The sequence below is a fragment of the Onychomys torridus genome, chromosome X (assembly GCF_903995425.1).
Source record: "Onychomys torridus chromosome X, mOncTor1.1, whole genome shotgun sequence".
Lineage (NCBI taxonomy): Eukaryota > Metazoa > Chordata > Mammalia > Rodentia > Cricetidae > Onychomys > Onychomys torridus.
The window spans coordinates 108,671,644-108,684,180 of record NC_050466.1 but is presented as its reverse complement, the minus strand read 5'-3'; the positions used below and the strand labels follow the sequence as shown (position 1 = coordinate 108,684,180).

The following is a 12,537-nucleotide window of genomic DNA, read 5'->3' as shown; positions in this document are numbered from 1 at the left end:
TTTGTTCCAAATCTCTCCATTTTAACTCAAAGAAAAGTTTCTGTGTACTGAATATATATATAAAATTCTGTAAGAAAATGAACAATGGAAAACATGCTGTATTTTACTTGTAATCATTCACTTAAAAAATTGAATGTGGGTTGGGCATTTAGCTCAGTGGTAGGGCACAAGCGCAAGGCCCTGGGTTTGACCCTCAGCTCAAAAAAAAAAAAGAATGTAACCACATTGTAAAAACAGAAAATAAACAAGTTTGAATAGTAATAAATATGTATTTGTTTCTATCTGCAAGGATATCTGCACTATCATGAGACTATTTTTCCTTCAACACAAGCATAAAATGAAATAACGATGTTTCTTTATTCTGCCTTGAAATTGACAGATAATATCAAGCCATTATGCTACTTCTATCCAAATAAATCATAAATTTTTGCATAAGTTATTGAGGTTAAATACATATTAAAACAGTTCACGACTTAAATTCTTTCACATTTTCCTGTCTTCAATAAACTATATAAAATAAACATAAACTTATAATTTAAAATATACAATTTATTGGAATTATAATGAGAACACTTTAGATAGGTATTGTAATAAAGAAAAAAATCTTTGAAAACTCCTGTAAAAGTATCCCTCTGTGATATGATGTTATATCTGTGAACCATGTATGCAGTTTTAATTTGAAAATTATCACTAGTAAAATAAAATAAATAAACAAAATAGACAAATGGGATTGTAATAACCTGAAAAGCTATGATAGCAAAAGAAACAATCAACACTGTAAAGAGTAAAACTGTAGAATGGAAAATTACTTTTCCAAACCATTGATCTTGTAAGTGACTAATGCTCCAAATAGAAAAGGCATTCAATGAATTAAAAAAATAACGAGGTTGAAAAATGGATAAAGGAACTAAATATACATTTTCAGCATAAGACATACAAAGATACATGAAAAACAATGTTTTATTTCATTAATCATTAAGGAATAAAAAAGTAAAACCACAATGAAATATCATTGCACTCCTGTTGAAATGATTATCATTGAAAAGAAAGACTCCTAATCATTGTTAAGGATGTAGAGCAAAGGGAAACCTTTAACATTCTTGAAGCCAGTACAAATTAATACGCCATTACAAAAATGAGTATGCTGAAGAAACAAAATCATTATGTCAGGAAAACAGCTGCTGCCTGTGTTCACTATACCATTATTTGAAATGGGCAAGATATAGAATCAATCTAAGTGACTATAAAAATGAGAAAAAATTTGGAATGCATATAAAGTTAAGAGTAGATAGCATTTAAAAACCCCAAAACACTAGAAATCTTGTCATTTGTGACAACACAGATGAGTATGGCGGACATTATGTAAGTGAAGTAACAGAAACATGCACAGAAAGCAGGCACAGAAACATGAACAGATGATCTAGCAGTCTATGACCTAGCTAGCTAAAATGCATATGTGAACATATATGCATACATATGTGTCATGCTATGTGCTATACACACAATTTTACTTGAAAATTCTTTTAAATTATAGTAATTATACAAATAATTGATTTTTCTTTATGTGCTATTACATTAACTATAACTTTAGTTTGTACACTTCACTGCACATTGACTAAGATGTAATTAATTTACAGGTAATTACTTTAAAAATTCAAAATCCATATCTATACACATTCCATTCCTTTGTAAAATATACAAAGGAATGAGAATGAAGTATAATAATATACTGAAAATAATTTTGTGAAATAACAAATAATATAGTTTTACTATTACTTTTCCATCATAATCTATATCATCTTATGCAGTACAAATAAAATATCACCACAATATTAAAATTATTTGTATTTTAATTATAGTAAACAGGTGTTTCTGTTATAAGAAGGAAAAAGGCATTATTTATGCTTCTGAAAATTGCTAAATACTCTTTCGATAGTTATACTGTATATATCTATACACTGGCAACTCCATAAAATCAACTTGTCTTTTTTTTTTTTTTCTAATTTGTTCTCTATGTTTATCCCGCTGTTGTGTATTTCTATCTCTCAAACATTTGGAGTAGAACTGAAAGGTCAATGATGAAATTTTTGCAGCTTAATTATCTCCATTGTAATGAAATTCTGTTATTCCACACTGTAGTTCTTATTCCCTAATGAATATATCTAATAAATGCATGCCTACCAGTTAGGAGATTAAAACCAGTAGACACTGGAACATAATGTTCTATCATAAACCCACACATATACAGTCAATTAATGTTTGACAACTGTGAAAAGTCAAATAAGTGGAGAAATGAAAGTCTCTTGACTTTGAACTAATTGTATATCTTTATGATATTAAAATGACATCAATCCACATATTTTTGTCATACGCCAAAACATCAGCTTTAGTATCACACTGAAAAGCATTAAATTTCCGGGAAAAAAATGAAAAAGAAAAATATCTGTGAATTTGGATGACACACGGTACCTGGAAGAAATATTACTTGGACTTCATAAATGTAAAAAAAAAAAGCTTCTGCTTTTTGAAAACTATGAAGGGCAGGGTTGAGAGAGGATAAAATAAGTGCAGACTAGATTAGCTAATGTTTTAGTTGATGAAGGACTCTTGCGAACAGTATAGAAGACCACTCAAAGAATAATAGCAATTTAAATAACACTCAGTTTTTAAAAAGGGAAAATATGAGTACTCACTTCATAGAACAAATGTGATTGGTAAATCACCATATGAAAAGATGATCAACATCAGTAGTCATTAGGGAAATGCAAATAAAAACCACAAGACTATGCTACCACATATCTATTAGGATGGTTGCATTTAAAAACACTGACCACACCAAATATTTTTACTCTTGGTAGAGCTGAAATAACAACTTATTTGAGAAAATAGGTAATTTCTTTTAAAGGCAAACATGTACCTACCATGTGATCCAGCCATTCCACTCCTATGAATGTTTTCTAAAAAAAATGAAAACATATGTCCATACAGATATTTGTACACAAAGGAATCATAGCAACTATATTCAGAAACTCAAAATCACACAAATGAATAAGAATAAATGATTGTACTTACAGAACTTACCACTACTCAGTTAAAAATGGGGAAAATACTCTTGATACATACAAAGTGGATAAATTGCAAAACATTTGTGCTAGAGAAAGAGTACAGGCAAAAAGTTGTGAATATCCAATGATATTGTTTATTTGCAATTGTAAAAAAGGAAAATTGATCTATAGGAACATAAAACAGATTAGTGGTTGCCAAAGGACAGAGGAAGAAATCATAGTTGCATAGATATATGTGTAAACTTTTGGTATGACAAAAAACCCCATTGTCTGTGTGGCAGAGATGATGTCAAATTGTAGAGATTTATTAAAGTTTGTTGTGTATATTATATTTTAATAGTTTTTAAAATAGGGGATGGGAGTTTAGTCAGATAAAACTGTCAAGATAATCCTTGATCCCCGACTGCACACCAATTAGGAAAAAAAAATGAACTAATGTCTGTAGCATGGCTCAGTGGGTAAAGATGCTTGGCATGCAAACTGAGAAACATGGAAGAAAGAGAGAAGCAACTCCCAAATTTGTCTTCTGACTTCCATATGCACTCCCAGGTACTACACACACACACACACACACACACACACACACACACACACAATTTACACAATTTTAATTTAAAAGCTTAAAATAATTAAGCTGATTATGCATAGCTTCATAGACATTTGTAACTGAATACAACATTGCCACACTTGTTATTGTATGTGTGTGTGTGTGTGTGTGTGTGTGTGTGTGTGTGTGTGCCTGCACATGCACATGTGAGAGAGAGATAACAATACAAGGAACTATGCATATGTTTATATCAGGAAAGCTATAAACAGTTCTCAAAAAGCCATGTATAGCCTGAGTAACAAATTTTATGACAAATATTATCTCCTGTAAAGAATGAGAATTTAGTTTCTACTAAAACATCACAAAATTATAGAATCAACACTGCTTCATTGGGAAAGAAGTATATACATTATCTTTTGACGAAAAGCAGGCACATAATGTACTAGAACTAAATTATCTAAATATACTTACAGTAGAAGATATATGCTGTATATGGTGTAACATTTCTTACATGAAGAAATGCCTATGGCTTTTATATATATAAAATGTTATATAATATAAATAATAGACAAAAATGTCACATATTAACTAAGGAAGAAAATATACACATTAAAGTGTACTATGAATGGAGACTGTCATCTAATTTCAAAATTCATAGTTTATTGAAAAAATTCATAAAAATTCATGTTTTGTATTTGTTATTTATGGGTTTCTTTCTCATTTCTTATCAGAGAATTTCCAATATAAGTTTGTGAATATGAATTTATAATTTAAAATTATAAAAATTTTCTAAAGCAATAACTTTGAATTTAATCCATAATATAGTATTATGTGGTATATTAGAGCAATGATATTTTCTAAAATATTCATGGTTGCCTTAATTCAAGGCCCAAGTCACTTTACTTTTTGGATTTCAACACCAATTAATTCTTTTTTCATTCAATTGATGAGAAGGAGATAACAAATAATTGCTGAATATAAAATAAAACTAAATAAAATAAATAAAAAATAAATATGAAAAGATATTGAATCTTACTGCTAATCTATGAAATGGATGTTTATAGCAATGAGAAAATATTTAAGAAATATTAGTTAAATCGAGAATAGTAATAGTGTCTTGCAATATCTTGAGTTACATTTGATTTATTATTTGTATTTAATATACCAATTTATTTCAATAAGTACATGTAATTTCAAAAAATATAAGTTGACCTGAAAAGTCCCTTACTGTTGAAGCAGATCTGTGATAAACAGAAAGTTCTGAGGCCACCTGGGACTCACAGTGTGACTGTGTCTTAAAACAACAACAAAAATTTGCCCCATTCCATTATTTGCTGAAAATTTGTGTCCAATAAATCAAAAAAGAGAATGTAGAAATAGATCTAATCAATTCAACTTACATGGTAAATAAGGGGATTCAAAAGGTACAGAAGGAGAGATTACTGAGTAAATATTTCACAAAGAAATCGGTAGTTACAAAAATAAAAATTTAAAATATCTATGGTTATAGGTATATCTCAGTGATAAAGCACCCTAACATGTGTGATTCCTGTATTCCAGACCCACCTCTGAAAAATAAACAAACAAATCTAGATATTAACTCATAACTGACTCAAAAATAGGTAACATGTAAATTACACCATTAAAACAATATAAAATATAAGTATCTTTATTTACAATACGTCTATTATTATAAGTACAGATAAGTGGTAGTACAGCATTTATCATGCAAACCCTCTGATTTTAATTATTGTTGAAACAGTGTATGTTTACATTAAAATCACAAAACAAGAAGTGAAAGGTAAACACGTTCTATTTAGCATTATAGTGTCATCCATTACGAGTATGCCTGTCACAGGAAAGACAAGGACATTATTGGTTGAATGTTGGACTGGATGTACTCTTATGTACTTTAAACTATAAGAACCTTCACGGACATTTGTGATAGGTACAAAATTACAAAATAACCATAAGACTTAGTTCATACTCCAATTTTCAGGAATATATCCTATGTTAATGCTCTGAAGTACATACTAATGCATGCTATAGTTATTCAGGATATATATCTTCCTGAGTATATCCTGACTCAGGCTAAATATGTCAAGGCAATTATTATAATGGAATATAGATCTATTTAAAAATAAGGAATTGATTATTTCCTATGATTAATAGCCATAAATCAGCAAATTACAAACCATCATATTATGTCACAAAGATAAAACAGTATACATAAAGAAGCCAGTGTATACAAGCATAAGGAAACTTCTAGAAGGGAATGCATAAAAATATTAAAAATGGTTATCATTTGGTTGTTAAAATTAAATGTTGACTCTCATCAGAATCTTCTATACTGAATTTTATTCTTTAAAATGTACATATAATTTGACACTTACAGATAAATACAAATTTATTTTCAAATAAATGCATTTCTTAACTTAAAAATGTTACTAAATGAAAAGCACAAACTATAATGAAAAGTACTACACAAAGCTAGTCTCATTTTAATAATTTCTTCATTTGAAATTAATAATGAAGTATATTTTATACTTTAACATAGCACTTATAGTCTATGACCAAGTGTAGAGAGTGAATGTGGCTAAGTAGGTTATTTTCTCATTTGTATGCCAAGTTACCCCTGTGGATTTTTTTGCTTGTCTGGAAATATCAAGATATCTTCCAATCAAATCTTTAACAGATTATAGCCTGTGAATTTTTTTTAAGTACAGATGGACAATTCTGGTCATTCATAAAAAAAGGGGCTAATATGTCCTTACCTTTCAATGAAAAGTAAACACTGGTCTTTTTGGTTGTAGCAGAACTGAATCCTGTAAATAAAAATAGCAAATATTTGTTTTTAAACTTCATTTAGCAAAAGTTTGTTTACATATTACTGGACTTGTAAATCATCCTTTAATATGGATACAATACAAAATTAGAAGGAAATTGGTAGCAGATGACACCTTAAACACTTACAGATGATGCACTTGCGTTAGAACAAATCCCCCCTCCCATCCTGCTGTTCGTGGAATTGAAACCTGCTGCACAAGAGTCTGAAACAAATCCTTTGCTGTTAAAAAATATTACTTTACGTTTGAATACCCCTTTGTTTTATCTAAAATTTTGGTACAAGCATTGAAAAGGACTACGTGGCAATTTAGCAATAAGATTAGAGTACATTTTATGCCATCTTTAAAACAGAAATACGATCCAAAAAAAATGGTGTAACTGACTCACGGCAACATGGGTTCGCAAACCTTGTAGATGGATATAAACCAGGCTTGCCAAACATCACAGACAGCACTTATTAAATCTGCTACGTGGAGTGCAATATGCCTCCTGTCTAGCCCCTCCCCCCTCTGCCAATAAATGACTCCCCCCTTTCCAGTGTGAAAACACATGCTCATGGAATATTTAGAGAAAATCATGTTTGTTTGCGTGTTTTCCCCACGTCAATCATCCACAGTCACACTATCCAATGACGCCACTTGGAGCGTTTTCACTTTTTTTTTTTTTTTTTTTTTCTTTCCATTAACAGTTTGCGGTGCGGAAGCTGTGATCAACCAAATGGGAATTCAGAATGGGCAGTTGAGCTAAAGGGATCCTTCTCTTCCGTTGCTAGGAACTATAGCTGGCATTTTAAACCTCACATCTACGCTTCCCTCCCCCCCCCTCTCCCTTTGACTTAAAAACCACATAGGGAGAGAATTTGGGGAGGGGGGAGGAAACCCGACTTTCGGGGGTTTGTGCCTCAGCTACCAAGGCTGATCTGGGAAGGTGGGAGGAGCCGAGAGGAAGAGCCGCTGCCTTTGGCCACTTATTGGCTGTAACCCTAGTCAATCAATCCTGTCCAACAAATGAGGAGCGAACTAATGGCAACCTGGGAAGGAAATTAACGGGAGGGGTATCAGCGAGGGGAGGGGCTCGCCATCCTAACCCAGAAGACCATTCTGTGTTTGGTACTGCGCCATTCGACTGCGGCACGTCTCGGCCCCTGTCTATTGCGGCCTAAACAGGCCTAGTCGCCAAGGCTCCTGGCCGGCTTCCGCTACCGCGGCTTCCTGCGCGCCGCTGCCGTGGCCCCGCCCCAGCCGCACCACCGCGGCAGCCGCTGCAGTCCTTGCCTCTGTGGGTCGCCTGCCGCAGCCTCTGCCGCCGCCGAAGTCGCCGCCGTCGCAGCCGCCGTCGCAGCCGCCGCCGCACCAGCCCGGCCTTCACAGTCGCCGCCAGAGCATCCGTGAGTCATTTCCTGCCCATCTCTGGGTGAGCGATCTCTGTTGTCACCACTTTAAAGAGGTGTACAGGGCTAGCAGCATGGCAGAAGCGGATCCTAAAATGGTCACAGAACCTGCCACCCAGGGGGTTGCTGAAGAGGCGATGGCTAGCTCAGCTAGTGATTCTGGGGAAGACTCTGACAGCAATAGTTCTAGCAGTACCTCTAGTTGCAGCAGCAGCAGCAGCGGCAGCAGCAGCAGTAGCAGCAGCAGCAGCAGTAGCAGCAGCAGCAGCAGTAGCAGTGGCAGCAGCAGCCGTGGCAGTCAAGTATACCGAAAGAAGAGGGTACCTGAGCCTCCCAGAAGGGCCCAGCGGCCTCCCTCCGGGAAACATTTCTTGGATAACCTGCCTCAGGCAGTGAGAAATCGGGTGCAGGCACTCCGAAATATTCAGGATGAGTGTAACAAGGTAGACACCTTGTTCTTAAGGGCAATTCATGATCTTGAAAGAAAATATGCTGAACTCAATAAGCCTCTATATGATAAGCGTTTTCAGATCATAAATGCAGAATATGAGCCTACAGAAGAAGAATGTGAGTGGAATTCAGAAGAAGAGTTCAGCGGTGATGAGGAAATGCAAGATGACACACCTGATGAAATGCCTCCCTTAGAGGGTGAGGAAGAAGAAGAAAGCTGTAAAGAAGAAGCTGAAGTAAAGGAAGAAGAAAAGGATGTTCCAAAAGAAGTTCCCGAGGCAAAAGTTGAAGAACACAAAGCTCCCAAAGAAATTCCTGAGGTGAAAACTGAAGAAGTTCCAAAAGAAGTTCCTGAAGAAAAAGTTGAAGCAAAGGAGGCCTCTGAAGAAATTCCTGAAGTAAAGGCTGAAGTAAAGGAAGCCTCTGAAGAAATTCCTGAAGTGATGATTGAAGAAAAGGAAGCCTCTGAAGAAATTCCTGAAGTGATGATTGAAGAAAAGGAAGCCTCTGAAGAAATTCCTGAGGTGATGACTGAAGAAAAGGAAGCCTCTGAAGAAATTCCTGAGGTGATGACTGAAGAAAAGGAAGCCTCTGAAGAAATTCCTGAGGTAAAGGTTGACGAAAAGGCAGACTCTACAGATTGTATAGAGATAACTCCTGAAGAAAAAGAAGACCCCAAAGAAGTTCCCCAGGCAAATGCAGAAAATAAGGATCAGCCTACGGAAGAATCCAAAGTAAGGGCTCCAGTAAGAGAGGCTCAAAAAAGAGTTCCTGAGACAAGGCCTGAAGGAGGGAAAGTTAAAAGAGCTCGAAAGGGCAAACCTAAGAGAGAAGATCCTAAAGGTATTCCTGACTATTGGCTGACTGTTTTAAAGAATGTTGATAAGCTTGGGCCTATGATTCAAAAGTGTGATGAGCCCATTTTGAAGTTCTTGTCTGATGTTAGCCTGAAGTTCTCAAATCCTGGCCAGCCTGTAAGTTACACTTTTGAATTTCATTTCCTGCCTAATCCATACTTCAGAAATGAGCTCCTGATGAAGACATACATAATAAGGTCAAAACCAGATCACTATGACCCTTTCTTTGCTTGGGGATGGGAAATTGAAGAGTGCAAAGGCTGCAAAATAGACTGGAGACGAGGAAAAGATGTTACAGTGACAACTACCCGGAGTCGCCCAGCTGCGACTGGAGAAATTGAAGTCCAGCCAAGAGTGGTTCCTAATGCATCCTTCTTCAATTTTTTTAGTCCTCCTGAGATTCCTTTGATTGGGAAGCTGGAACCAAAAGAAGATGCTATCCTTGATGAGGACTTTGAAATTGGTCAAATCTTGCATGATAACGTCGTCTTGAAATCAATCTATTACTTCACAGGAGAAATCAATGATCCCTACTACCATGATGTCAGGGATTATGGAAACAGGAAGTACTACAAGTGAAAAAGGCAAGCTAAAAGATTTTTCAAGAATGTTAAGAAGTCAAGCAAGCAGAAGTGAAACAGATTCACCTAACCTTGTAAAAGATAAAACTTACCCTATTACCTGAACACTATTACTCCTTATAGTCTGGTGTTTTCTTTTTTCCTGGTAATGTCCTAAAAAGTGTCTTAAGCATCTGTTTATTCTACCTTGCCTGTTGTATTGTAATATTCTTCAAAATCTGTAAACTGCTGTTAATTTTCCAAAGCATGTTTTTTTTTTTTTTTTTTTTTTTTTTTTTTTTTTTTTGGTGCTACAGTGTTGGTTTTGTGAAGTCCTTTTGTCATGTTCCTAGTAGATTGTACCTGTGCAAATTGTCAGACTTGTTAGACAAATCTTTGCCTGAAAAAGCAAAACTTTAAATGCCAATGTATAAGTGTTTTCTCTTTCTTTTTTCGGCCCAGGAGATTAAGGACTTCAATCTGCTTGCACTAGTTGTGCCTTCATTACTTTGCCCTGGAAATGTAGTAATAATACTAACTAAAACATTCTATTGTGAAATGTAGTTGCTTGAGAAAAAAAGATGAGAATATATTTAAAAAATGTCTGTCAGTGCCACATTAGAGTTTTGTGGGTTTCTTTATGTGATGTATTGGTCTATAAACAAAAGTATTATTTACCACTGAAGTGTTAAATATGATACAGTATTTTAAAAAGTTGCATCATTGTATATTGTGTAACTGAAAACTAAAGAAATCATTTTATTTGTAATGTGTTCTGCTTTGCCTTTCGTTGAAAATTAATACATTATTTGATACTTTTTCATGTTCCTTTATTGCACCCTAAAATAAATAAATGTCAAATAAACTGCCATGCTATAAAAACTTGCCATTTTCTCTTAATAGAATGAGTTTATGACTGTTCAATAAATATATGACTATTAACATTCTGATATATTTCCTAGATCATAATTCTTCAACTGGAGGATACCAATGGAGCTATTGGAGAGAAATGGTACAGGAGAAGGAGGAGATGATGGGAGGTAGAAGAGGAAAGTGGAAGTAGACAAAGGGTGAGAAAGAAGTAAATGGGAGGAAGAAGAGGGAGAAATATGTGTATAGGGAAGGGGAAGGGAATGAAGTAGGGAGGGAAGAGTTGGGTGGGAAAGAGGGAGAGTATCTTACTCAGAAAGATGTGAGCTGCTGCTTTCAAATGCCCAGGGCCTACCCTGTCCTTTGATCTGCAGGAGGTCGCAATATCTTGACTGTTGTTTTTTTTATAGGTGACATCATTTTTCATCTGTACATCACAGCTGGTCCCAAGGTAATCACATCCTGAAATTTGGGGTTGAGTCTAGCCAGAGGACTAGGCTCCTTAAATTCAGTTTTACTAATATGCTCTGTACTGGGCATTAAGACTATAAAGACATAATAAGCACTAGAAGTAATAAAGTACCTTATTTCACATTACTATTTCTCCGTACAGGTGTTTTCCATCAAGATGATATGAAATGACTGTGACAGGAAGAAGACAGGATTATAGAATTTCTGGGCCTTTGAGCATAAAACTTGGTAATAATCATCCCAGATCCCACCATGTTTCTGTGTGTTTCCCTTTTTGTTATCAGAAACACCGAGAAAAGCTGCTAAACTTTAGTAAGAGTTCTAAGAAGGATGTTGCATGCCAGGTAAAAACGTTTTAAAGGTTCTGCTATAAATGTTGCCTAACAGCTACAAAATATATCCACTTTGACAACCTATGCAGCCACAGAACAAGGCATATAGTTCAGTATCTTTCTTTTATTCTTGCTTAATAACAGTTTTCTATCTCATGTATGTAAAAAGAAAAATATGTATAACTCATGACATGTATACATAACTAGTCACATATACTTGGATCTTTAGGTTATGATATAAATGTCAAGAAACAAATTGTTTATTTTTATAGTACTGTTTGGCAGCAAAGAATGCCCCTTGTAATTGAGATTTTTGTGCTCAACAAAAGTCCTTAGAACATAGGTGATCCATCTTCAGATGAGCAATCAATTATTTATAATTAGCACTTAGACCAGTTATGGGTCTCTACATTAACCATTGTCCAATGCAGAAAGGAGCGTCTCTGACGAGAGTTGAAAGCAGTATAAATCTGTGGGAATAAACAAATATTTATAATGCAGTTTTTCAGCATGACCAGTTAGCATGTGCATATGGACAACACTAACAGGACTCAGGGTTATAAATATCAAAGATATATAAAGATGGGAGGGAGATGGGGAGGAGAGATTTGGGGGGAATTGGAAGGTGGTAGTGGTGGATGGCTATGATTAAAACATATATAAATATATGGAACATTCAGAGAACATAAAAATTATTTTAAAAAATGTCATTGGGTAGATTTACTAGTTTCGCAGAGCTAAAATGAAGACTAATAAATATAATATGCTTTGTTCTGTGGCTGCATAGGTTGCCAAAGTAGATATATTTTGTAGCTGCTAGGCAACACTTAGAACCTTTAAAAGTTCTATCTGGAATGAACATCCTTTTTAGAACTCTTACTAAAGTTTAGCAGCTTTTCTCTGTGTTTTTCATAATGAAAAAATAAACACACAGAAACATATTAAAGTGTGACTTGCTTACAGATGCTGTTTCATTCTCAAGACTAAAGGTGAATTACAATGGATAGGTGTAAGAGAAGCTAAATGGAGTTTCCTGCTATTTGTTTAACTTTTAACTATTGAGAATGGAGATAGAGGTGAAATTACAAAAGAAGGCGTGTAATGGGAACATTAAGATTCCTGAAACAAGCAGTCTGTGCAGGCTGCAT

General features: G+C 34.8%; 2 protein-coding genes and 1 long non-coding RNA gene across 9 annotated transcripts in view; 2 read left to right on the top strand and 1 right to left on the bottom strand.

The window, feature by feature from the left end:
- The window catches only part of Fam133a (family with sequence similarity 133 member A), a 40,617-nt gene extending 33,536 nt beyond the window's left edge, over positions 1 to 7,081 (bottom strand). For 4 of the 6 annotated variants that reach the window (XM_036175318.1, XM_036175317.1, XM_036175320.1 and 1 more), the window contains exons 1-3: positions 6,847 to 7,081; positions 6,387 to 6,437; positions 2,922 to 2,957 (exon numbers count right to left, since the gene is read on the bottom strand). The gene's annotated coding sequence lies outside the window, so the exon portion shown is untranslated. The other 2 variants (XM_036175321.1, XM_036175323.1) reach the window with 2 other exon arrangements.
- Positions 7,082 to 7,534: 453 nt separating this feature from the next.
- Nap1l3 (nucleosome assembly protein 1 like 3) lies at positions 7,535 to 9,981 on the top strand. 2 transcript variants are annotated; one of them, XM_036174604.1, is made up of 2 exons: positions 7,535 to 8,865; positions 8,908 to 9,981. In XM_036174604.1, exons 1-2 carry the CDS (start codon positions 7,924 to 7,926, stop codon positions 9,733 to 9,735), a joined length of 1,770 nt encoding a protein of 589 aa, XP_036030497.1. In that variant the 5' UTR covers positions 7,535 to 7,923; the 3' UTR covers positions 9,736 to 9,981. The 2 variants fall into 2 exon arrangements, with proteins under 2 accessions (XP_036030497.1, XP_036030496.1); XM_036174603.1 differs by having other exon boundaries at positions 7,535 to 9,981.
- A 671-nt stretch (positions 9,982 to 10,652) lies between these two features.
- LOC118574353 lies at positions 10,653 to 12,053 on the top strand. Its single transcript, XR_004943721.1, has 3 exons — positions 10,653 to 10,786; positions 10,997 to 11,037; positions 11,200 to 12,053. It is a non-coding gene; the product is annotated as an uncharacterized LOC118574353 (long non-coding RNA).
- Positions 12,054 to 12,537: the final 484 nt, after the last annotated feature.

Coding starts and splice junctions, on each gene's coding strand:
- Nap1l3 (XM_036174603.1), top strand. CDS start 7,924: ATGGCAGAAGCGGATCCTAAAATGGTCACAGAACCTGCCACCCAGGGG.